Here is a 26,001-nt window from a genome sequence, read left to right as displayed (position 1 = left end):
GCCTAGTACAAATGAAGATAGCCTAAAGATTATGCTAGGGTAGAACTAGGACGAATAAATTGCTCAGAATTATTTTCCACCCCCCCCCAAGCACATTTCCAGGTAGAGCTAGGAGTTACTGCCATCTGCTGGTTTGACAGAATAAAGCCTTTCACATGCTAATTTTGCCAATTAGGAAGTGGTGGTTTTTGAGGGTTTGATCAGTCATTTCTAAGGTTACATCATGAGATTTGTGTTGTGAACCAAATCTTCAGATTCTGAGGTAGCCAGTCCACACACTGCAGTCTGTAACAGGTAAGTATAGATCGTTTTTACTAAAAACAAGGCAATTAAATTTGATAACTATAAATGACTTGTTGCATTCCCAGATGACAACTATGGTTGAAGCTACTTAAAAATACAAACTCAATACAAAACAGTGGGTGAAATAATTTTATTTCACAGTTGTCTTTAGAACTGTAAATACACTATTTTTTCATATAAAAACATTAGTATAGGAACCTACACTGTCTACAAAATGATTATATAGAACCTCTTAAACAAAAATGCACCCATTATGGTTTCCATGAGGTTGCGGAGAAAAAACTCAAATGTGGACTGATCCTACAACATACCATCCTACCACTTTCATCTTTCGGTTCAAAGTATAGATTACTGTCGTCAGCTCATGTTCACGTTTCCTTAGAGACCTGACAACACAGACTGCCGTTTCATTCAGTGTTCCATTGGCTCATCAGCCTTTTCTGCAGGTTCATCAGTAGGCTGAGCAGGCTTAAAAGGGGAAGGAAAAAAGAAAATATACAAAATGAAAGCTTGTTCAATAACATACATACTTCAAACCACAAACCCTGCATTATAAAAAGTACTAAGAAAAAGGGAATTATCAGAGAATATATTTTGAATAGTTCACTGTCCTATTAAAACTTCTGAATGCTTTAAAGTATATACTTAACATTTCACAGGTCTGAAAACTTAAAATTCAGTGATTGCATCCATTTTATATTTTGTACCAAGCTTAAAACACAATCCAGAACTTTTTAGTCATCTTTTTTCTCCTTTAACACCAATAATAACCACATCAGGCATAATGAAAGAAACAAGCTGTGTAGTAGCAGTGTTTTCTTCCCAATATTGCTAGTTCTCATCAGCAACAACTTCAATAATATAAATCTTGCTCCCCCAAGTAATACAAATAATTTCCTTTTCAAAGGCTGCAATAAAACTGATGCTGCAGAAGAAATTCCTTAATTAGATATTTTTTATTTTCAATTTACATTTTGGGCTACCAGATAACCATCCCTTAAGAGCAAATGTGTATTATAGAAATCCAACAAAAAGACCCAGAATCAAACTGAGACTCATCCACACCTTGTCTTGCTTTCTAAGTGTCTGAAGTTGGACCCTGGTCCCCATTCACACAGACTGACTTGTTTTCATCCACAGAAAGTGCACACGTGATCACGTGCCACTGTTGGGCCTCAGTTCTAAGGATTCCTGGGGTTTCCATTGGTGAGCTTTTGAGAGCTGTGCTTCACCCTGCTGATGGAGGGGCTGTGATACTCTAGGATTCTACCAGAGGTCACAGACTTCTAGCTATCCCGCCCCTGCACTGAGAGGGTGCTGACTGAAGCAGACACGTGAGTAAGGCCATCTGGAGTAAGTTCAGCCTGATCCTACATCTGAACTCAACATCTGAAAGATCACAAGAGAGATCAGTAAAGCATCAATGATTTAGGTCAGGATTAACATTTGCTGTTTGAAGTAGCTCAATACATAGCATTAAGAAGTCAAATCATCAACTCTTCCCCCCTTTTCCATAAAGATCACTATTCCTCCAGTATTTACCTTGGCCATTAGATTTGCAATTTGCATCTGAATTATGGGCCTATCTCAACAAATAAGCACTAAGAAATGGACAGATTTACCGTAGCTTACAAGAGAATTAAGAAGCTTCTTGTGTTGGGATACACACCTGTGCCTTTCTCTGTGGTCTTTCTTCAAGACCTTCCAGGAATGGAGACACATCATCATCATCATAAATTGTGAACTCCAAGTCTTTGCCAACAATTCCAATGGAAACATTCTTGGGGGAAAATTAAAATTAAAAAATGGTTAAAACCATAAGTGTAGAGAGAAAGAGGAAAAGCAAACCAGTAGGCTCATATCATTAGCAGATTTAATCTTCACTTTGATTATGAGTAACCTTCAAGATTCATCACCTAAAAGCATTATTTACAAGATTGTCTTCAATAATTGTATGCCTTCACACAGGTATTAAATAACAATTATCCAGTCACTATTACCAAAATGATTTTATAATTCTTGACAAATTTCATTTCAATTATGATCATCAACTTTAAGTGGACCTTGGAGTTCCTGGATCATATGGTATCAATTCCTACATCATTCCAATCACCCCTTCTCTTGGACAGCTCCGCTTAGCACTCTCCTTTCAGCTGAACGCCTTGCTCCTCAAGCCTCCACTGCACCCATTCTTTCCTGCATATCTGTCCTTAGACGACCTGCCCTTCCAGGTATTATGAACAAATAGTCCAATTTCCTACATCTAATCTTTTCACCTATGTACTACTAAAAGCAATAAAAATCTTAGCAGTTTTTCTCATGCTTCTTCTATGTACATGTTTCATGTACATTCTCATGACAATTAAGATGCAATTTCTCTCACTCTAACAAAATAACATACTTTTATTGCCAACACTTTATTTCTCATGACTCTCAAAAAAAAATCCAACAGCTATCTCCAATTTCTTTTCTCTCACTCTATTTTGAATTTATTATGGGCTTTTGAACTACTATTCCTTTAAGACTGCCGTCAAGTCCTCAGTGACTAATTATTGCTAACAAAAAATTAATTCTTCCTTCACAACATCCTTGATTTATTAGTGAACTTTTTTATTTACCCCACCTTAAGTTTCTTCAGTTTTTTTTCAAGAATCTTTTATTTCCCAAGTTTTCCTCTTACCTCTCTGTGCTTGTTTTTAATATCTTTTTAATACGTACTCATGTCCCAACCTCTAAAAATTACGAGTTTCCTTGGTCCAGTTTCCAAACTATTTGTTTTATCTATCTTGGGGATGGCATTTTTTACACAGACTTCAATATTTTAAACTCTAGACTACTCTGTGGGACTCCAGCAGATGTTAATACTGCCTATCGTATAACCAATTGGTCAAACAGGCATTTCAAATTTGACATGTTCAAAAGTGTCTGAGCTGCATCCCTAAACTCTTCTTTAAAAAATGCTCCTCTCATTGTGTTTTTCATCCCCACAAAATCATAAATCATTCTTTCCAGTTAATTAATTTAAAAACCTTGGAGGCATTCTTTCGTTCCCCTTACCAAATGACAACACATCTACCAGCAAACCTTTCTGGCCCTAATTTCAAAACATTCAATTCTGAACCACTTATTATTACTAACTTTACCACTGTACTCAATCACCATCATCTCTCAACTGAATTTCTGCAGCTGTTGTAAAAGTAATCTCACCCACACCCCCACAATAATCTGTTACCAACAGTCCAGAGTGAGTCTCTTAAAACCTAAACCAAATCATGGTGTTCCTCTGCTAAAACTGTCAAATGCCAAGTGCTTACAACGGCCTATAGGACGTACACACTGGGGCCTTTGCTTCCTCTGCTGTTTTCCCCTGTCCTATTCCTCCTGATCACTGAGCCCAACACTACTGGTCTCCTTGCCTTGAATACTAGGAGCATCTTGGCCTCAGGAACTATGGACTTGTATGCATTCTTTGGGATAATTTTGTGCTAAACAGCTGCATGGCTCGCTCATTGACCATCTTCAGATTTTGTCCTCAAATTTTACTTTGTAGGAGAGGCCATCCTTAACCACACTATTTTAAAATTATACTTACCTACATTCAACTGGTCATTTTACTTCTCCTGTTTCATTTTTTCTATAGTATTTATAACCTTCCACTATATAATTTATGTATGTGTACACTATTTCTAACAGAATGTTTTGCCAAAATGTCTACTGTATTCACAAATATGCACATATTAAACATTTATCATATACCTACACAGCACTTACACATGGTAAGTACTCAACATATACATACTGGTAACCATGAACAGTTTTAGCGATTAGATCACTTAATGAATCCAATGTTTTAGGGAGTCAGACATGGCCATTACCTCTCAAATTAAAATACATAGGCAAATACTGCTCCATCACACACATTTATGTAAAAAGACTGAATTCCAATGTTAATTAGAAACATACTTACCTTTGTAGTTAGGTCCTGCTCTGCAGGGAGTGTTTCTCTCAATGCGCGCAGGCCATGCTTAACCAATTCATTTAAATTGCCTACATGTAATAAATTAAGTTATTTCTTTCATTGTCATACTAGGTTTCTTTTATTCATCAAGTACAGTCTGAAATTGTGGTTTTAGTCGCATACTAAGTTTACCACAATAAATATGTGCAAAAGTTTAATACTCGTTTTATAATCTATTATCCAATGAAAGAACACGTGATTTCTGCCACTAAATCTGACCTTTCCTTTTGCTATGTCACATCAAAATCCCGATTCACAAATGCTACAATTCAAAGCTTTTTGGACGGTGTTCTGTGGAATGCTCCAACAATTCGCTCTTTATAAGGAGTCTCCAGGGGCACGCAGGATTGGCCTAGTGACGGAGACAGCAAACAGGACGCCTGTGTGCCTGGGTCTGACTCCCGGCTCTAACTCCTGATTTTAGCTGCCTGCTGATGCAGCCTTCTGGAAGCAACAGAGACAACTGAAGCAGCTGCGTTCCTGCTTAGTCATGTGGGAGCCCCGGATGGAGTTCCAGCTCCCAGCTTTGTCCCTCTAACACTATCAGCATTTGCAGATGACAAGAGAATGGAAGCTCTGTGTCTGCATTCCAAATAAATACATTATTTTTCTAAGAAAATGATTTTCTAACTCATTCTCCATGGTATTATTGTGATACCAAACCCATAGAAAGATATGAGAAAACTACTACCAGCCAACATCTCTTAAAATAGATGTTAAAAAAAAACCTTCAACATTTAAACCACAATCAAATGGGATTTATTCCATGAATACAAAAGTTGGTTTAATATCTGAAAGTCAACCACAGCAGTGATGGAACTATGTGAACAAATCTGCATGGTTATTTCAGGAGATGCATTAAAAACATGTAAGCAAACCCCAAATTCCTGCATGCTTAAAAACACTGAATTATCAACTGAAGGGAACCTCTTCAATTTGATAAAATTCCATCTACAAAAAAAAATTTAATAAAGAACTGGAAATGTTCTATATAATATCAGGAACAAAATAAGGATGCCTGCTCTTAGCATTTCTACTCATCTCTGTAGCTGAGGTTCTAGCCAGGATAATTAGATAAGAGAAAGAAATAACAAAATTCAGATGGGAAAGGAAGAATTATCTTTTTCCCAGGTGACACAATCTTGGATTTACAGAATACATAAGTGAGCTAACAAATGAATGCAGTAAGGTTCAGGATCTAAAGCAACACAGAAAAATCAACTGTATTTCCACCTACTTGTAATGAATAACACAAAAATAAAACTTTAAAAATAAGTAAATGTATAAGGAATAAATTCAAGACTTATAAACTTAAAACTATAAAACATTACTGAAATAAGTTAAAGATGGCATAAATAAATGGAAAATCTTTCTATTCATGGATAAGAACACTTACATTATTTTTTAATCTTTAAAATTTGAGGAAGGAGAAGTAAGTGTGTGTGTACACCAGCACATGCACACACTTCCCACCATCTGCTGTTTCACTCTGTTGAAGTCAACCATGGCCGGGACTGAAGCCAGCAGCTGCAAACACAATCTAGCTCTCTCATAAACGTGGCAGGAATCTAATTACTTGCACTATCATCACTGACTCCCGCTGGAGGTGGGATATAGGGCCAGAAACTGAACACAGCATCCTGATGACAGAGTAGGGATCTTTTTTAAAAAATAAGATTTATTTATTTTTATTAGGAAGACAGATAGAAAGAGAGAGAGCGAGAAAGAGAAATGACTTCCATCCACTGGTTCATTCCCCAAATGGGTGCAAAGGCTGGAATTAGGCTGACCTGAAACCAAGAGCCAGGAGTTTCTTTTAGGCATCCCATATGGGTGCAGGGGCTCAGGCACCTGGTCCGACCTCTGCTGGTCCATCCAAGCAGGGAACTGGATCCCAAGTGGAAGAGCCCAGAGTTTGGTGCCCATATGGGATGCTGGTGCAGCAGATGGAGGCTCAGTGCACTACACCACAGCACTGGCTCCAGATGTGTGCAAGTTAATAAAGTAGGGGCCCGGCGTGGTGGCGCAGTGGTTAAGGTCCTCACCTTGCACGCCCGGGATCCCATATGGGCACCGGTTCTAATCCCGGCAGCCCCGCTTCCCTTCCAGCTCCCTGCCTGTGGCCCGGGAAAGCAGTCAAGGACGGCCCAAAGCTTTGGGACCCTGCACCCGCGCGGGAGACCCTGAAGAGGCTCCTGGCTTTGGATTGGCATAGCATCGGCTGTTGCGCTCACTTGGGGAGTGAACCATCGGACGGAAGATCTTCCTTTCTGTCTCTCCTCTCTGTATATCCACCTTTCCAATAAAATAAAATAAATCTTTAAAAAAATATATATATAAATGAATAAAAAAGTAGGCTCAATGTCTACTCCTCTCACTTCTTTGATAAAGCAGCACCTCAAATAGTCATTACATACAATGCAACCATTATTAATTTCCTATCTAGACTAGAATGTGCTAGGAAGTGGATGCTTTTGTCACCAATCCTCAGTCAAAACTGCACACTGAGTTTCTGATAAGCTTCCCTAGAGAGAGACACACACACTGCCAGTGTGCTCTGTGACCTATCACGGGAAGGAGTGCACGTTAAGGAGGAAGCCTGCACTTTGGACTCCCTGTGATCTTTGTTCATGATCCAGTCATGAATCCTTATTGTGACATAAAAAGTCTTAGCTGTGAGCAGTGAGTACAGACACCAGCACTTTACAAGTATATTCACTAGGCAATCCTCCTTTCCCAAAGTTGAACTTATTATCATACTACAATAGTTTGCTCTGAATAGCAGGGCAATTATTTTTTGTCAGCACTCACTGAAGTCCCCAATATTTTCCCCACAGACTGCTGTGACACCAGAAGAAAACATACAAAATGACAGAGAAACACTCACTGATACTGGCCCTCTCTCCAACACGAAGCATGTCACTTCGAAACCTGCCCCATGCATCACATCGTGCATTTTTCACCTTTTCTCACAGCTACATTGTCTTTTTGATTTGTTTCAAATGAATTACTTAATGCAAAAACATCTATGTGGTCTAAATAAAGAACAGAATCATAGAAAACTGAAAGCTGTTAACAGGAACTATCACTGGCGGCTATTACGATGGTTCACAACTACTGCTGGGGCATCCTACAGAGCAAGGGCATCAACAACAGCCAAGGCTGGGGACACATCTGTGTTCTGAAAAAGTTCTACTGGTGATTGAAACAACTATGGTATTTAAGAGTAAAAACTACTATATGTGACAATAAATACTTCATGACCTTAACTGAACAAAACAAAAACAAACAAAAAACCAAAACCCAGATCTGTTCTGATGAGATTTCTCCATTTGGGTACTATGGAGACCAGAGGAGTAATGCAGACAATGTGATCACTTACACTCCATAAACTCAGACATATGTCTTTCCAAGTAAGTGCGAGCTGACTGAGAACGGGCTCCGATGGACATAGCTCTACAGTCAAAGTAGTTAGCAGATGGACAGGTCTGGAAAATGTGAGGACCCATATCCTGCAAACAGAAAAAACACACCATACAGTTCTTGACTCTGGCAAAGCTAAAAAAAGTAAAGCACACACTCATACACACAGGAAATAATGAAAACTAGCAATTCTCCATGAACTTACATCATAGCCAGCAATGAGCAGCCCAACGCCATAGGGTCTCCGGCCGTACCTTTGTGTTGGTATCTGCGTCTCTTAAACAAGCTAAGGAAGTTATCATAACAAGAAATAGAGAACTATGTTTATCTTAAAATCTCCTCTAAAAATGATGCCTGGATAATTTCCCTGAAGTTGGGCTTATTTTACATCTGGAAATTATTAATGGCTTTTAAGGGCTAATGAAAGAGCTACTGAAGTTCCCACCTGAGATTTTTTTTTAACAACCTTATGTACGATCACATGCCTAGTAACGGACACATGTGTTAAGTATCAAAGCCCAAAGCCCTTTAAAATGCACATCTGTACATGCCAACATGAAAAGGATACTGCTTCCAATTAGAGACACTAGGCGAGACACGGGAAGTGGTCTGTCAAATACAAATCTGGAATCCAGACATTCCTGGCGCATAAAATTACTAAAAAGAGAGACAAGAAAAATTAATAATTTTAAATCACAGAGAACCGTTAGAACCAAATAAAGTAGTCTGAGTCCACTTTGCTTTTCCAACACTGACATAGGTTACACGCACATGAGAAAAGCAGGAGGGTAAGAAACGGCAACAAGGATGCACTCTGGTGCCAAACTCTGGGTCTTGTGAAGTTTTTACAGACCACTAAAACATATCTTGTCTTTAGAGAATCTTTGTCTCAGGGCATGGATAGATTAGAAGACTGCACAAGGCAAAAAGAAATCTTTTTTATCCTTCCCATTGTCAGGAATACATTGCCTTAATTCTAGGTCTTAAAGCACCAACAACAGTACTTATTTTGCTCGCTTCCTCAAAATCGGACTAAAATTTCCCCAAGCTATGACACAAAACAAAAGCCTAGTGGGGAACATCTTTACCAATGTCACTTCTGTTCATTAGCAGCGCATTAGATCCTTCTATCTCTCCTTCTCTCTGTATATATGGCTTTCCAATAAAAGTAAATAAATCTTCAATAAATAGGGCTGCTGGGCCCTGTAAAAAGTATCTAGGTAGAACTTAGAGGTACTGTTAGGTACAAAAAAAATACTTAATTTCAAAGACATTACAGGAAAAACAAAACAAAGCCTCAAAAAACAAAACAAAACAAACACCAATACTCCCTCCCCCCAAACATCTCTTCAATAAATATTTTATATTAAATGTTCACCTTGTGATATGCCAATAAACTGGGCTCCACAATATTTTATACATGTAAGTGCCTGGCTAGATCATGACACTATTAATATTTTATCATGAAAGAGCAGAAAGAGACTTACAAAGCAGTCATTATACTGCTGACTTAAGAGAAAAGGGACCTGGGGACAGGGAGCATAACTTGAAACAAATTTTTTCAGTGATTTATTTATTTTTATTGGAAAGTCACATATATAGAGATCAGCAGAGACAGAAAGATCTCCCGTCCGTTGGTTCACTCCCCAAGTGGCTGCAATGTCGGGAGCTAAACTGATCCGAAGCTAGGAGCCTGGAGCTTCTTCCTGGTCTCTTATGCAGGTGCAGGGTTTCAAGGCTTTGGGCTGTCCTCATTGCCTTCCCAGGCCACAAGCAGGGAGCTGGATGGGAAGTAAAACAGCTAGGACATGAACTGGCACCAATATGGGATCCCAGCTAATGCAAGGTGAGGATTTAGCCACTGGGCTACTATGCTGGGCCCAACTTGAAAATCTTAAGCAATAGTAGGGCCTGGCCCGGTGGCCTAGTGCCTAACGTTCTCTCCTTGAATGTGCTGAGATCCCGTATGGGCGCCGGTTCTAATCCCAGAAGCCCTACTTCCCATTCAGTTCCCTGCTTGTGGCCTAGGAAAGTAGTCAAGGATGGCTCAAAGCCTTGGGATCCTGCACCTGCATGGGAGACCTGGATGCAGCTCCAGGCTCCTGGCTTCAAATCAGCTCAGCTCCGGCCACTGTGGTCACTTAGGGAGTGAATCACCAGATGGAAAATCTTCCTCTCTGTCTCTCCTCCTCTCTGTATATCTGACTTCACAATAAAAAAATAAATCTTAAAAAAAAAATCTTAAGCAATGGTATAACTCTGATTTTATTCTTTCTTTCATATTTAAATCATAAATTTAAGAGATTAGCTTTGACTAACTACTTCCCACCCAAACAAACATATACCACGATATACTACTGAAAGCAGTCACTTAACTCTTCTACCTATTTAAAAATAATCTTGGAAAAAATTGAGTGTTTAAGTAAACAGCCCAACCTCACACACCAAGCTGTAAAGGTGAGAGCTTGATTTGTGTGCTTCCAAAGCCTCACCGGGTTGCTTACATACTGTTCCTCAACAGGACCAAAAAAATATATCTCCCCTGGAGCCCACAGAAAATTACCGTGAAACACCCCATTTCCTAAACTAAATATTAAGTTGCTTTAAGACAAAATTCGTGTTTAAGTAACCTTATATTCTGCGGCACTGAGCTTGTGAGCAGTAAATATCTAATTAGTGTATTTACAAGCAAAGGTGTTTGAGTGCGCTCTTAAAATCCAGATAAAAATGTCAAGTGCTTCTTAGACATAACAGTCTCCAACTTGATACCACAGCTTCACTAAGTAAGAAAAGCACCTGACTGGGAACCGGAAGGATGCTGGCTTTGCATGATCATACTCACCACAAGAGTCGCGCGTCAGCAGTAAGCCCTGCAATCGAGATACCAATGTGGTTGTCAACATGCAGGATTTTTTTCTGATGAGCTGCAAGCTCTGACTGTGCCCTCTAGACATTAAAAAACATAAAAAATATGTTTACAGTGTCACTGTCTACAAAGTGAAATTTGCATTTGGCAGCTAGCTCTGCCTGCTGAAGAAGGGAGATACATTTTCTTACCTTCAGTGCAACCAACACTGCATGGGTTTTTGATTTCAGACCAACTGTGGCTGAACCTTGTTTAACAGCTTCCATTGCATACTCGATTTGATGAATCCTGCCCTAAAGAGAAAAAATAAGACATCTTAGAGTCACTGTAGAACTTTCGTAAATTAAAAAAATTAAGCATCCTTAAACCTTAAGACAGCACAATTATTTCAAGTGGCTTTAAAAAAAAAAAAAACAGGAAATGTAATTGTAAATTCAATTTCCAGGATTGCATTTCAATTCCTCACAATCTAAAATCACTCCAAGTTTCTGTACATACTGCAGCCACGAAAAGCCTCTTGAATGAAAAAGCATGAAACATAATTTTACCTGAGGGCTCCAAACAGTGACATCATTGTCATACTGGTTGCGAAACTGAAAGTGAAACAAAGGATTAATGTAAGAAACCACGTCTTTATATTCATCAAGATGGTAACTGTTGATGCAAACTGCCCTGGCAGCTGACCACTCCACGCAGGGGCCGGCCAAGAGTACCCCAGGTGCTGGTGGGCAAGCAGGCTCCAGCAGGCTCTTCCCATGTTCACCCCCGGCCACTCCCCAAGGCTTCCCCCTTTGGGTTCAACCACTGAGGCTCACTGTTTCCACTTCCCCATCTTTGCTTCCACTGTTCCCTTAAACCCGACCTCTACAGACAGAAGCCTTCCTTTCCTTTCAGCGTGCTCCAATACTCTTCTGAAATCTCCTCCAACCCTCATATCGTAACCCACCCCCCATTGCCCTATATACATTCTTTTCCATCATCATGATTAGGATAAGGTCTGACTCGCCCCCAAACCTTCACTGTACTTTTCACGCACAAACGCCCTTAGGACATGAATAAGCAGATATGCTGCCTTTAGGAAGTAAGGGGTGGACAGGAACAGCTCCCACACTTTATTGTTAACGACCACTTAAAGAGGTCTCTCACCGCTTGGGAGACCCCGACATAGGGGTGGGCAGGTGGAATGCTGGACTGGCAGGCACTGAAGCCCACAGCCCGATTCCAGCACGTCCCCCTTCCAGGCTGCTCACTGGTAACCAGGCGACTAGACAGAGGGACGGGAAGGGGCCTTCTCTGACCGAGCTCTAAGCACCCAAAGCCGGGGACGCGGGGCGACCTGCCAGCGCAGCTCCCATCGCACGGAGCACGAGGGCGGCAGGGGCCCCCGGGGCCTCCGGTGAGGGACCCGAGAGGAGAGCTCGGCCGGTCCACCGAGGCCTTGCCGGCAGAGACGCCAGGCTGCCCCGACCCGCGCCCGCCGGCGGCCTGGCCAGGCCGGAGATGCTGAATCACGGCGGCAGCCGCCCCGCAGGCTGCCGCTCCTACCCACGCCGCACGGCCTCGGGCCGCAGGAAGAACGGCAGAGGCCGGACTCGCCACTGCCCCGGCCCCGGGACCTCTGCCCCGACCCTCCCCAGGACCGGGGAAGCACGCACCATGGCTCCGACGCTGCCCTGGCCGCGGGACTCCGGGCAAAGGCGCGAGCAAGGGAATGAGCGCCGAAACTGCCGCTCGGCGATCCACAGCGAGGGCTGCGGGCTTCGGACGACGGCGCCGCAGGGGAGGCCAGTCTATCCCGGAGTTGTCGATGGTTTCCAGCGCCTATCCGCTGGCCTGGGGACGCGGAGGGGCGGGGCCTGGGGTGGTAAAGGGCGGGCCTGTGGAGGCGGAGGGGCGGGGCCTGGCGGGAACGCGGGGCCGGGAGCGGCCGAGGGCGTGGGCGGGGCCTGAGGTGATGAGGGGCGGGGCCTGAGGTGATGGGGCGGGGCCTGTGGCAGCGGAGGGGCGGAGTGCGGCGGCCGCTTGCTCCCGGCTCTGTCCGCCTGGCGGTGGCTGCCGGTGTCTCAGCCCGCCGTCCTGGGCCTCCCTGCCGCACCGCTTCGGCTCGGGGTTGACCCGAGTGTGCCCCTCTGGCGAGGCGACGACCTCGTGGTCCGCCGTGTGTGTCCAGCCCTACTGCTTTGGCCTCGTGCTTGAGGCATCTTTTTCGTCCTTAGTCCCTGAAGCCTGTCTCCGCCAGGCACAGCTTTTTTCGCCCGCTAGAATTTGAACTACACGAGGGCGTCGTCTGTGGCCTCAAACCCCAGCACGACAGAACAGGCCACCGAGAGAAAACAGAAAGGACCTATTTTTCTGTATTACCTATTTTCTTGTGGAAAAAAATCTTCTGGTAAGTCCCCAAATTGTTTAAGACAGCCCCACCCACAGCTCCAAGTCACTTCTACCAACTGGTAATTGTGGTCAGTGGAGGTGAGCGCCCAGGTTAAGGTGCCGTCAGGCTGAGGCTCTGCATGCACAGGAAGCCGCTTCCTCAGCAGCTGACAATGACACAGTTTAACAACCTTGGCATCATGGTAAACGTTTTCCAGGTCAAACCAAGACTCCTGCACTCTGCATGATGAACATACTATTGATATTTCGGTCCTGACAAATGACTCACTTAGGAGCCGTTTCTCATAAATGTGTAATAGCCATATTCTCTTTTTTTTGAATTGGTTCCCTAAAATGGAATCTTAGGTTCAAATGCAATGGAGATTTTAAAAAATTTTGCTAAAAATAGCTAAATTCACTCTCCCCTTCGAAACGTTTTACTGTTATGCCCTCAACTATGTGGGACTACCCTCAAGTTTGACAATAAAGGCTATTGTCATTTTTAAATGAACAGATTAATTAATAAATAGTTGATTCTTTTTTATGTACACTTGCCTAGTACATATTAAATGCTTAATAAATATTGCTGAAAGAATTATTGAATGTTTAAATGCTATTTAAAAAGTTTCATGTAACATAAACATTCATATTTCCAGTTATGTTTTATACAACCTGTCAGGTTTTTTCCTTACATCTTAGATTGTATTAAACTATTTTTAATATCATAAAGATTATAGCCATGTTATTTTCATAAATAATGTTCCATAATATTTTCAGCAGTTGCATGGTGCTTTATTATGTGGAAATGAAGCAACTTACCTTATTGGTGGTGAGCAATTAGATTATTTCCAAATTTTTGCAATTATGAGAATACCAGAACGACTGTTCTTGTGCATGCACACATTTGGGGTGCTTGCCTAGTGACCTCTGTATGATGAATTCATAAAAGTAGAATTGTGGGGTCGAGGGAATGCACATTTGTAGTTAAGATATTTATAGATAAATTGCAAAAAAATTTTATGTCTATTTATATTCTGCAGTGCCTGAGATTCCACTTTTATTGTACCCTCTTCTACACTGGATATTGCGAATACTTTGTACATGTATCAGGTTGATAAGCAGGAAACTTCCCAGATTCTTGCTTCAGTTTTATTTGTGGGTTTTCTTTTTACCTGTTTCTTGTTGTTTATGTTATGCTACTGAACTCTACTTATTCCTTTTAAAAATTATTTACTTCTTTTAAAAAATGTTGATGATATTTACATAGTTGGTCAAGGTGGAAGGGTTCTAGGGTTAGGGGAAAGTGGATAAGACCATTTTTTCCAAATTTTCTTCTTTTTCCTGTATCTCAGGGAAGTGGGGAGACAAGTGGAGAAGCCTCACTCAGTTTCCCAACCACCACAGTACCCAGGGATGGGGAGCAGCATCTTTCCAGGGTCCCTGATGTGGAGCATGCTCCGAGGACTCTGCTGATGTGGTTTCAGTAGCTCTGACATACTGTCAATCTCGGCAATCCAAGGATGAGGAAATCCTTCCAGGGTCCATTGGCTGACATGGCCCACCTTACAGTCTCCATTTGTCCAGATATTTGTTTTTGCCTGGTTGGGGTAGTTTTCCAATTTGCTCTGCTCTCCTTGCTCTGCTGTGACACCAAACCTCTGTAGGCACCAGTGGCTGCCATATCCTTCATGTGCATCTGGGCATGCCACCCACTGCTCTGTCTTCCATGAGGAGGCTCAGTTCTGACATAGGCATTCTACGATCAGCCCACTGACCTGCATGTGAGCCCTGCTGGACCCCTTGCCCCTGGGGCTCATGGACCTGATTCCCACTGTGCAGGTGCCCTGCTGGATCCCCCTTCTTTCTTTCTTCAATTTGTTATTATGTAAAATAATTTTCTCATTTGTTTTGGGGTACTCCCTGTCAAAAGGATGATAACCTCTTACTATTTTACTTTTATGGGCAGTTTTTGAAAAAAAAAAAAAACCAACTTGTTGAAAGTAGAAGGGAAATTTTGTTACTACAGGGAGTAGGGAACCACTTAACAGTCCAAGGATGGAATTTCTTTTGTCTTTTTTTTTATCTTCTTCTTCTTTTTACTTACTTACTTACTGAGGTGTTCTTAGTCCTTGGAACGAAGCCTGGTTTATAGAGAAGGCACTCACTAAACCTTCATTGAATGAATTCATGAAAGAACAGTGGATCCCTCCAAAACCTGTCCTTTTGATGGTTATTTCCTGAGCAAATACCTGGGGCTTTGTGATGTATTCTTCATTCATTGTAATTGGCTGGACTCCAGAGTGACACTTATTAAAGCTGTGTTTGTAGACCAACAGAAGGAACATTTGGTTGACTTTTGTCAAAGTGAAGGTCGTAAAGCCTTATTAAGTTGTTATGTGATGTTTTAGCTCTTCTGTATGTGTTTTGAAGATTTGGCTCAAGATACATCTTTATACTTAGCTGGAAACTAAAAAAGTTGTTGGAAGATATTTTGTAGAAAATCTGGGTCAGCAAATTTGGTGCAGCTTTTTTGAACATTAGTAAGCATTGTCTGGCTTTTTAAGAATCAGATAAAAGTAAATTCTAGATAAAAGCTGTAATGAAAATCGTTCTATAAAGAAAAGCTGTTCATGTCAATCTCACTGTGGCATTCTGGTTAGCACTTGTAACTGGTATGTTGAACAACTGAGATATACAGGGTAGAGTGTGCAAATAGCATTTTTTTTACATGCTTCTTGAGTGGAATATGGTACAAATCTCGTGCTTTTTTTTTGTTTCTCAAGTTAAAAAAATCAACTAGTCAACTAAAGAACTAGTTGTATCAGTAATTAATTAATCCAATATTATAACAGAATTTTAAGAGTGAAGTTTCTTGCCTCCCTCAACTTCCCAACTTGAGTTTGCCATGGCAAAAGGGTAAGTATTTGACTTTCTTTCTATGTTTCTGCATAAAATTTTTCTCCTGACAACCCCTCCCACCACTGCTACCACCACCACCAAGGAAGTTGCCTTTTTTTTTTCTTCCAAACTGGAAGCAGGAAGGGGCAATAAAATTCTCAACTTGATCTACCTGTAGTTCCATGATTAAAATGTGTAAATGCTTTGAACTTGGCAGGTGTTTGTTGTTGACATTTGTAACTTTATAGATTCTCTGGAAATACTTACATTCTCATATTACCCCAGGAAGAAAATACCGGCAATGTCTCGTTTGAACTTGAGTAAATGCATTTTATCTAGATGTCAGTTCAGTCTTCATTGTCACTGTGAATGCACCTCTAGGTTTCTTCTGTTGAAGTCTCCTTATCCTTCCAGCTGACCCTCTCTAGTAATACATATGTGATCCAAACGGTTACAGTGGCTGTGCCTCGTGCTTTCGTTAACCGAACCCCAAACCCATCCTTGCATTTAGCCAACCAAAATGTCTTGCTATCTAGGTTTTGCTAAGATGTTGACTCCATGAAAACAGAGCATTTTGTTTTTATTTGTTCCGTGCTATATTTGCCTGTATCTGAAATAGTGCCTGTGTCAAACACTAGTCCACTGTGACGCCTTAGCTCTCAGCTCTAGGGACATATATTAAAATTGTGTTGCGGCCAACATTGTGGCATAGTAAAATCACTGCCCGTGACACCGGCATCCAATACGGGTGTCTGTTCATGTCCTGACTGTTCCACTTTCACTCCAGCTCCATGCCAATGCTCTGGGAAAAGCAGCAGATGATGGTCCAGATGTTTGGGCCCTAGGTATACATGTGGGAGACACATATACAACTCCTGGCTCCTGACTTCTGGGTGGCCCAGCCCTTGGCCCTGCAATGAGTAGATGGACAATCTGTGGCTTTCAAACATATATAGATGGATGGAGATAGATAGATAGATAGATAGATAGATAGATAAAAATAAACAAACAAATAATTTTAAAATTTATGAAAGCCTCTCCCTGAAGAAAAAGCCACGTCTAGACACAGCACACTGAAGACACTCAATGTCTTCTAAATTGCTTTTTCTGACCTAGAACTTGGTAGACAATTGGAGAGTTGCCAAAGCTACTCCCTTTCTCCCATTTTGGGAGTTTTTTGCTTTTATAGTTTCGCGTTTTGCTGTGGGGTATGGGAATTGTCAACATTTTACTTTCTTAGTGTTTCAGCTAAAACTGAGACAGAGAGTCCCGTTTCAGTGACCCTGTGAATACCCACACCGCCTGAGTGTACTTACTTGTTTGCATTGTATGTCCATGTGTTAAATTACAAGCCCTTGGAAGACAGGCTATGTCATATTTTCCAGTGTGTGTATCTTTTTATTTTTTTAAAAATTTATTTATTTTTGTTGGAAAGACACAGAGGAGAATCTTCTGTCCATTGATTCACTCCCCAAGTGACCGCAACAGCCAGAGCTGAGTCAATCCAAAGTCAGGAACCGGGAGTCTCTTCCAGGTCTCCCAACGGGTGCAGGGTCCCAAGGCTTTGGGCCATCATCTGCTGCTTTCCCAGGCCACAAGCAGGGAGCTGAATGGGAAGTGGGGATGCCGGGATACGAACTGGTGCCCATATGGAGTCCTAGTGCATTCAAGGAAAGGACTTTAGCTGCTAGGCTAATGCACCAGACTCTGTGTGTATCTTAATGAGTCACTCAAACTAGTAGGTCAGTATGTTTTGTTTAAGTTAGTGAAAAAAGTAAAAATGCTTTAGTGATAGTAATAAGAATTCCAAATAGATAATATTGTACTGAAAATTCAAGTTCAAAACTGTTTCCATATCTTCTAGTAGTCATTTATTTTATTTATTTATTTATTTATTAGATTTTTATTTTTATTATTTTTTATTGGAAAGGCGGATATACAGAGAGGAGAGACAGAGAGGAAGATCTTCAGTCCGATGATTCACTCCCCAAGTGAGCACAACGGCCAATGCTATGCCGATCCGAAGCCAGGAGCCTCTTCCGGGTCTCCCACGTGGGTGCAGGGTCCCAAGGCTTTGGGCCGTCCTTGACTGCTTTCCCAGGCCACAGGCAGGGAGCTGGAAGGGAAGCGGGGCTGCCGGGATTGGAACCAGGGCCCATATGGGATCCCGGGCATGCTAGGCGAGGACCTTAACCACTTGTGCCACCACGCCGGGCCCATCTTCTAGTAGTCATTTATTTTTAACTTTAGAAATATTTATAGCAAAGCTATGGAACTGCTTGTACTTCTGTGTCACGTTGCTGGATAGTCTCTGTTGCCCTGTAGATCTGCTTCACTTGGTATGGATTATGTCATGAAGGCCCTTGCCCTCCAGCTGTTGGTTAGGCTCAGTTAAAGGTGCTAGCAGGAGATCAAAAAGCAATAAGAGGAATCAACATAGTGAATTAAGCCACTCTTGCAGCTCTGATACCCTATATGGACAGTACTTTGAACCTGGCTAATCCCCTTTTATCTAGTTCCCTGCTGATGTGCCTAGGAAAGGAGTGGAGGATGGCGCAAGGCCTTGGGTCCCTGAACGCATGTGGGAGACATGGAAGAAGCTTCTGGCTTCTGACTTTGGGCTGGCTCAGCCCTGGCTATTGTGGCCATTTGGGGAGTGAATCAGCAGATGGAAGACTTTTCTATCTCTCCCTCTTTCTTTCTAGACTTCGGCTTTTCAAGTAAATAGTATTTTTTTTTAAAGCAATAGACAAATATCAGTACTTATTAGCCTCCTTTCCTCTGTGTTGGGTACAGGTTGGCATCAATACTTGCTGGTTGCCTGCTTACAGCCTAATTACACTGTTTAGTCACCTCTGAAAAATTCTTTTTTTTTTTTTTCCAAATTTATTTGACAGTCTTGGAGGCCGATGAGAGAATAGGAGAAAGATCTCTTTCCTTTGTAAATGCCTACAACAGCCAGGCGCCAAAGCCAGATCCTGGAGATTCCGTCTAGGTGTCCCATGTGGTGATGTGGGTGACAGGAACCCGATTACTGAAGTTGGAGTCAGGAGCTAGAACCTCTGCGCTTTGATGGAGACAGGCATCTTCACCACTAGGCCCAATGCTTGCCTCCTGTCAGCGTTCCCACAGCTGATTCTAACTGCAGCCTTGTGTACACCCACTCCCACTCATCTTTTCCTCCTTCCTTCCTTTCCTCTTTTCTTTTTTTAAAAGGATTTATTTATTTTTATTGCAAAGTCAGATATGCAGAGACAAGGAGAGACAGAAAGGAAGATCTTCTGTCTGATGGTTTACTCCCCAAGCAGCCACAACGGCTAGAGCTGAGCCAATCCAAAGCCAGGAGCCAGGAACTTTTTCTGGGTCTCCCACGTGGGTGCAGGATCCCAAGGCTTTGGGCCGTCCTCCACTGCTTTCCCAGGACACAAGCAGGGAGCTGGATGGGAAGCAAAGCTGCCAGGATTAGAATTTCAGCCCATGTGGGATTCCGGCATATTCAAGGCTAGGGTTTTAGCTGCTAGGCCACAGCGCCAGGCCCCTAGGGTTGTCTTTTCTAATGGGTAACACTTGGAATAGAGCAACTTGGACTTAAGAAACACAATTGGTAGAAGAAGAAAAAAGAAACATAATTGGGAAGAGATATAATTTAGAATTATATCTAAGCTGTACAAAAACGTTACCATACTTGAGTTCTTTAGAAATATTTTTTCCCAGAACTTAAGCAATTATTACAGAATAGCATGTAGGTAGTTGAGTAACAATGAATATTACATGTCCATGGGAAATTGGCAGCTTGACCTTTAATTGATTTTTTTAATTCTAAAAAAAAAATCTCAAAATAACTAACACTAGTCTTTAAAATGGAGAAACAGTATTGCTTTTCTGACTTAGTCTTCTGTGAAATACCCTTATTGGTCATTTTCCAACTGTTGGTTAAGAACTACTGTGTATCCTAGACCAAATCTCCAGAACATGCTGAGAGGAGCTGAAAGTCATTAGCACTTAGAGACCAGGTATTCATTTTGCTGGTTTGCCAGTGAAACTTTGTGAACTTACTTTATTTCTTTTTCTTCTTCTTCTTTTTTTATTTGGAAAGGTAGATCAGATTTATGGATCTGGTTCACTCCCCAATGGCCACAATGGCTACAGCTTGGCCAATCTGAAGCTAAGATCCAAAAGCTTCTTCTGGGTCTCCCATGCTGGTGCAGGGTCCCAGGGCTTTGGGCCAATTTCCACTGCTTTCCCAGGTTATGATCAGGGAGTTAGAAGGGAAGAGGAGCATCAGGGTTATGATCTGGCACCCAAATGGGATCCCGACGTTTGCAGGGTGAAGATTTAGTCATAGAGCCATAGCTGTGGGCCCACCAGTGGAACTTTCACACGGGAGCCACTCTGAGGATTTTGGCCATTCACCTTCTACTCATAGAGCCGCCAATGTATGCAGGAAAGGTAATGATGAAAGGGCAATTTTTGACAAATCACAGTTATCATTCATTCAACTAATGTTTGTTGATCACTGCTATATGTCTAGTGTTATTATTAACTCTGAGAAAATGTCAAAAAAATAGTTGGAAATACCTAGTATTCTGAGAATCTAATGTGTTACTAAATTTATTAAATAAAAAAACACAAAAAAGAATATAAAATACCTGAGGGGTCTACCTTGTGGTATAGTGGGTTAAGCCATCCCTGCGTCACAGGCATTCTATATTAGAGCTTGTGTTTGAGTTTGGGATGCTCCACTTCCAATTCAGTTCCCTGCTAGCGTGCCTGGGAAATAGTGGAAGATGGCCTGATTACTTGGGCCCTTGCCACCAATGTGGGAGACTCAGATGAACCTGAAGGTTCTTAACTTCAACTTGGCCCAACCTTGACCATTGTATGTAGCTGAGGAGTTAACTGGCTCCCCCGACTTCTCTCAATATTTCCTTTGCTTCCTGCCTCCTTTTCCCCTCTTCTCTCTGTATTTCTCTGTCACTCTGCCTTTCAAATACATTTAAAAAATGAAAGGAAGAATATCATTGGAGGATAAAATCAGAGAGGAAATGGGTTTTGGGCTACATATAGTATGGGACTGTTAGGCCATAATGAAGAGTTTGAGTGAGGCAGAAGGCTACTAGAGGGATTTGAATAGAAAAATGCTCTGCTTGATGTTTTAAGAGGTTCTGACCTTTGTGTCGAGAACAGGCTAGAGGGGAATGAACAGACTAACAAGCTGGAGGCTCAGACAGTAATCTGAGTGAAAATGGTAATGACTTGGACTGGGGTTTTGGCCATGATGTTATAGGAAGCATTTGAATTTTTAGATATGGTTTAATGGCAGAACCAACAGATTGGATTGGGTGTAGTACATTAAGAGGGAGAAATTTTTTGATGACTCCAATAATATTTTTGGCCTGAGCAAGTGGAAAAATGCAGTTGCAATGAAGAGGTGAAGAGTTAGAAAGAGCAGTTTTTAGGGAAAAGATGAGTTGGTTTAGAGTATTGCAGTTGAGTAATGTCTTTGGCCATCCGAGTTGAGATAAGGAGTAAAGGGTCACTTTCTGAATTGGAATTCAGAGGGAAGATCTGTATAGGCTGGAAATCTAAAATTTGGAATTATGGTCATTGAGAAATTATTTAGAGCCCTGAGGTGTCAGAAGTTCCCAAGGTTGAGTGCTAGGAGACTGCAGTATGACAGAAATGGATCTGTATTTGAACTGAAATCTTTGACCTCTTATTTCACCTATCTGAATTTTTTTGTTGAAGTCTGTAAAATGGACATAATATTGACTATTATCTTTTATGCCTATTGTGGGGATTAAGTAAACTTTGCAATTGAAGTGCTTAGTATACAGCCTAGAAATATTAAGTATTACTATTGCTATTTTTAGAACCAGAATTTGCTTTCTAAAATGTTAATTGCCTTATAGATATTCCATATTCATGTGATCACTGTGGTAACTGCCTATTATTCATGTAGAGAAAGTGGCAAACTGAAGACATTCAATGAGGCATGGTTCTCAAATCTAACCTGTTATATAAGTTACATTTTATATAAAAGCCCTATTTTATACCTTGCCAGCTTTTGGAGTTTTCTTAAGCATTTAATTTTGTTTTATATCCTTTTGACAGTTATAGTTTGTAGTTAGATGTCAAGATCTGTGAGGTACAATAATAAGAGAATCTCCTTTAAAGCTTTGATATTTGGACAAATGACTGCTGCAAAAAATAAACATATTAGTAGACTATGAAAAATGGCACTTTTTTTAACCTGTTTGAATACTAATTTTGTCTGGAAATTGTTTCTTCCTTTATAAAACATCTTGTCATGTTCAGAATAAACCCCTTCGTATTGTCGTATCATAATAAAATATATTTTGATCTCAATTTTATAGAAATGTATTGTGAGATTACTTGGGAAGCTCCTTTTCGTATTAAAAACAAGTATTTCTACTTTTGATGAGAAAACCTGCTAAAGTGGCAAAAGTAAAATAGAACATAGAAATTTATGATCCAATATTTTTATAAAGAATCTCAACATTTTAATTTGTTTTATGACTTTTCATTTCCACAAGATGAGAGGAAAGGGCCCTGTGCAAAGGTCTAGTGTCTGGATCCTTGCCTTGCATGCGCAGGGATGTTGTGTGTGTGCTGGGATCCCATGTGGGTGCTCGTTCATGTCCTGGCCACTCCACTTCCCCTCTAGTTCCCTGCTTGTGTCCTGGGAAGACAGTTGAGGATGGCCCAAAGCCTTGGGACGATGCACTCACATGGGAGGCGGGGAGGGAGCTCCAGGCTCCTGGCTTTGGGTCAGCTGGGCTCTGGCTGTTGTGGCTACTTGGGGAGAGGACCAGTGGATAGAGTCTTTCTGTGTCTTTGTAAATTTGCCTTTCATAAAATGAATAAATCTTGAAAAAAAAGATGACAGGAAAAACATCAAATCCCTACTTTATTAGTAGGCTAATCATTCCTACAATATTGCTCAAAATGTAAGTTATGTGGTCTTTGAAAATAATATTTCTAATATAATTCCAAGCCAAGGCTGCAATTCCCTTTTCTGCTGCTAGGTGGCATGTGGTGCCTTGGTGAGAAAAAAAGAAAAAAAGAACAAGAAACAAAATCCCTCTTTCCCAAGAAAGATCCTTGTGTTTTCTTAAGTAGGAATTTTCTTTAAGATAGTATTCCTTTTTTTTTTAAATGAATTTACATTTGCCTTTTCCTTTAATTGTTAAGAATTACAAATTAAACACAGACAGCCACGGCTAGGGAAGAACAGATCATATCTTTGGAAGTGGGTGGTTTCCAAACAGTGTATGTTCATGAGTGATACAGAGTAGGAAGTTGCTATAATTTCCCTACAGGTTTTTGTTGTTATTTTATTTTTCAGTTTTACTCAAAAAAGGTTTCCTGTGAAAGGGATGGTGACTGGCCCACACTAACATTTCCCCTAATTAATTATAAGTGTAACATAACTAATTGTAAAGAAAATATGCCGAGGAAAAGACGTAAAGGCATTTTTTTGAAGACCTAAAAGCAATTTCCATTTTGTAAAGTTACTTTTTCAAGTGAGGTATAAGAAAAACAATAAAATAATCGTTACTAAGAGTCACAGAGAAGTAGAGTATAAAAAGCAAAGCTTGTAGGGGCAGTTAGTTTTGTAGTTAAGACTGACAGGACGCGTATATCCTGAGGCTGGTGTTGTGGTGCAGTGTGTAGAACCTCCTGCGACATTGGTACCCCTTGTGGGAACCAGTTTGTATTTCAGTTGCTCCACTTTTGATCTACTTCCCTGCTAATGGTCTCGGAAAATGACACAAGTGTTTGGACTCCTGGCTTTGGCCTAGCCCTGACTGGTGGAGCCACCTGGGGAGTGAACCAGCATATGAAGGATTTCACTGTCTCTGTTTCTCCCTCTGTCTCTGATTTTGAAAATAAGTAAATATTACCAAATTAAAAAAAAAATCCACATCCAGTTTCAGAATATACAGGTTCAATACCAAACTCAAGGTCCTGCTTCCTGCTTCCTGCTTCCTGTTAATGCAGAATCAATTAATTGGGCTCCTGTCACTCATGTGGAAGAGAGAGAGTTCCAGGTTCCTGACTTCAGGCCTAGCTGGGCACTGTGGCTGGTGTTTTGGGGGATTGGGTTATGAAGCAGAAGATGGGAGATCTACACACATACACACTCTCTTTCTTTCTCTCTCTCTCCCTCACTCTCTTTCTTTCAAGATTTATTTATTTTTATTGCAAAGTCAGATATAAAGAGATGAGGAGAGACAAAGAGGAAGATTTTCCCTCCGATGATTCACTCCCTAAGTGACTGTAAGGGCCAGTGCTGCACTGATCGGAAGCCAGGAGTATCTTCCGGGTCTCCCACACAGGTGCAGGGTCCGAAGGCTTTGGACTGTCCACTGCTTTCCCAGGTCACAAGCAGGGATGCAGGGCAGCCAGGATTAGAAAAGGCGCTCATATGGGATGCTGGCAGGTACAAGGTGAGGACTTTACCTTCTCGGCTATTGGCTTCCCTTTTTTTCCCAAATGTTTATTCATTTAACTTGAAAGTAAACAACTGAGAGAAACAAAGAGAAATCTGCCATCTGCTGGTTTGCTCCCCAAATTGCCACAATGGCTAGAGCTGAGCTGGTTCAAAGCTAGGAGCCAGGAGTTTCTGGGTCTCATGTAGGTGCAGGAACCCAAAACTTTTGGGCCGTTTTTACTGCTTTCCTACGCCATTAGCAGGGTGCTGGTTTGGGAAGGGAAGCAAGCAGGATATGTACTGGTGCCTATGTGGGATGCTGGTGCCACAGGTGGAGTGTCTGCTATGCCACTGCCAGCCCTTTTTTCTCTATTTAAAAAAAACAAATAGCAGCCAAGCTTATTTTTCCTTAAACAATCCATCCAATATTTTATCCTAGGAAAATTATTTAAAGATTGCAATAATTCTTGTGTATCTCTAAGTCTGGGAATCTAGTGCATAGCCTTTTCTAAATGTTTACTTGTGTACATTGCTTTCTGCGACTTTTCCGAAAAAGAATATATATATATATATATGGCTATTATGCGTACATAATAGATATTTATTTTCTATAAAACTTGAAATATCAACTCTGTTTAAAAAAGAGTCTCAGTTTGAGTCTTAAAGACTCTTCCCAGGAGGGACTCAATGAAGCCTAAAACCAAAAAGAAAAGCAGCTTCTGGCGTTCTAGGCCTTCCCTACTTCCAGATGGCCTGACTGTAGCCTCGCCAGAACCAAACCCTTCCTGCTGCCTGTTCAGCTGGCCTTGGATGACAGCCCCAGGCTGCACCAGCTTCCATACCCCTTTAACACTTGAAGGTCCAAGAATTGAAGAAGGGAAGGGACTTGGAGTGTGAATTTCTTTAAAAGGGCCAGATCAAGTTTTCAGTTAAGTTTATAAAATATTTATCCACAGCACCTCCCCCGCTCCGCCATAAGCTTTCCCTTCACAGTGGTTGCTCAGTCAGCCAATTGGCATCAGAGGAGCAGAGTTTGGAAGAGAGTGTGTGTGGGCAGCTTGCAGGTGAGAACAGGACTGCCAAGGCAGACCATGCGGTTTGTCCTGTGCCTACACCCAGTACCTGACTTGTACCTTTCCAGAGTGTTTGGATACACACAGCAGTTCTGCTGTTTGGGGTGTGGGTAATTTCGAAACATCTTTTTTTTTTTTTTTAAATACCTCATTGACAAAACTTATGATCAACAAAACAGAATGCATAACGGCAGATATAAAATGACCATACATGGGTTTAAGTGGACACTTCTCTGCAGTAGATATGCCAGGAAAAACAAATCTGCTTTTTGTTTTCACAGTACCCATGGGAATCATACTGATGACAACCATTGTTTTTATCTTGGGTTCTCAAAGATTTGTTTGTATGTGGGAATTTCAGCAGAAGATAATGCATTAGAGCAAACTGTACACTTGAAGGAAAAATTTTCCCATTGCTTTACTTGTCTGTGCTCACAAAGATGTTAGTAACTGATTTGTGAGTGTGCTTCTTATTTTGCCAGAAGAGATATTTTCAGGTGAAAACCTGTTACTGTTGTCAATTTCCTCTTACTTTTGAATTTTATTTCTTACTTCTATGCTCATTATTATTTTTAATTATTATGATTAGGCC

At 41.3% G+C, this 26,001-nt stretch overlaps 1 protein-coding gene across 1 annotated transcript; it reads right to left on the bottom strand.

The window, feature by feature from the left end:
* Positions 1-416: 416 nt before the first annotated feature.
* PSMA1 (proteasome 20S subunit alpha 1) lies at positions 417-12,399 on the bottom strand. Its single transcript, XM_040989069.1, has 10 exons — positions 12,266-12,399; positions 11,159-11,203; positions 10,802-10,903; positions 10,587-10,690; positions 8,313-8,401; positions 7,950-8,020; positions 7,704-7,833; positions 4,271-4,350; positions 1,973-2,083; positions 417-771 (listed from the first exon to the last, which is right to left on the bottom strand). Exons 1-10 carry the CDS (start codon positions 12,266-12,268, stop codon positions 715-717), a joined length of 792 nt encoding a protein of 263 aa, XP_040845003.1. The 5' UTR covers positions 12,269-12,399; the 3' UTR covers positions 417-714.
* Between the last annotated feature and the right edge of the window lie 13,602 nt (positions 12,400-26,001).

Source organism: Ochotona curzoniae, unplaced genomic scaffold, assembly GCF_017591425.1.
Source record: "Ochotona curzoniae isolate NIBS_2020 unplaced genomic scaffold, NIBS_Ocur_1.0 contig_517, whole genome shotgun sequence".
Taxonomy (NCBI): Eukaryota; Metazoa; Chordata; class Mammalia; order Lagomorpha; family Ochotonidae; genus Ochotona; species Ochotona curzoniae.
This window is presented reverse-complemented; position numbering and strand designations above follow the sequence as displayed.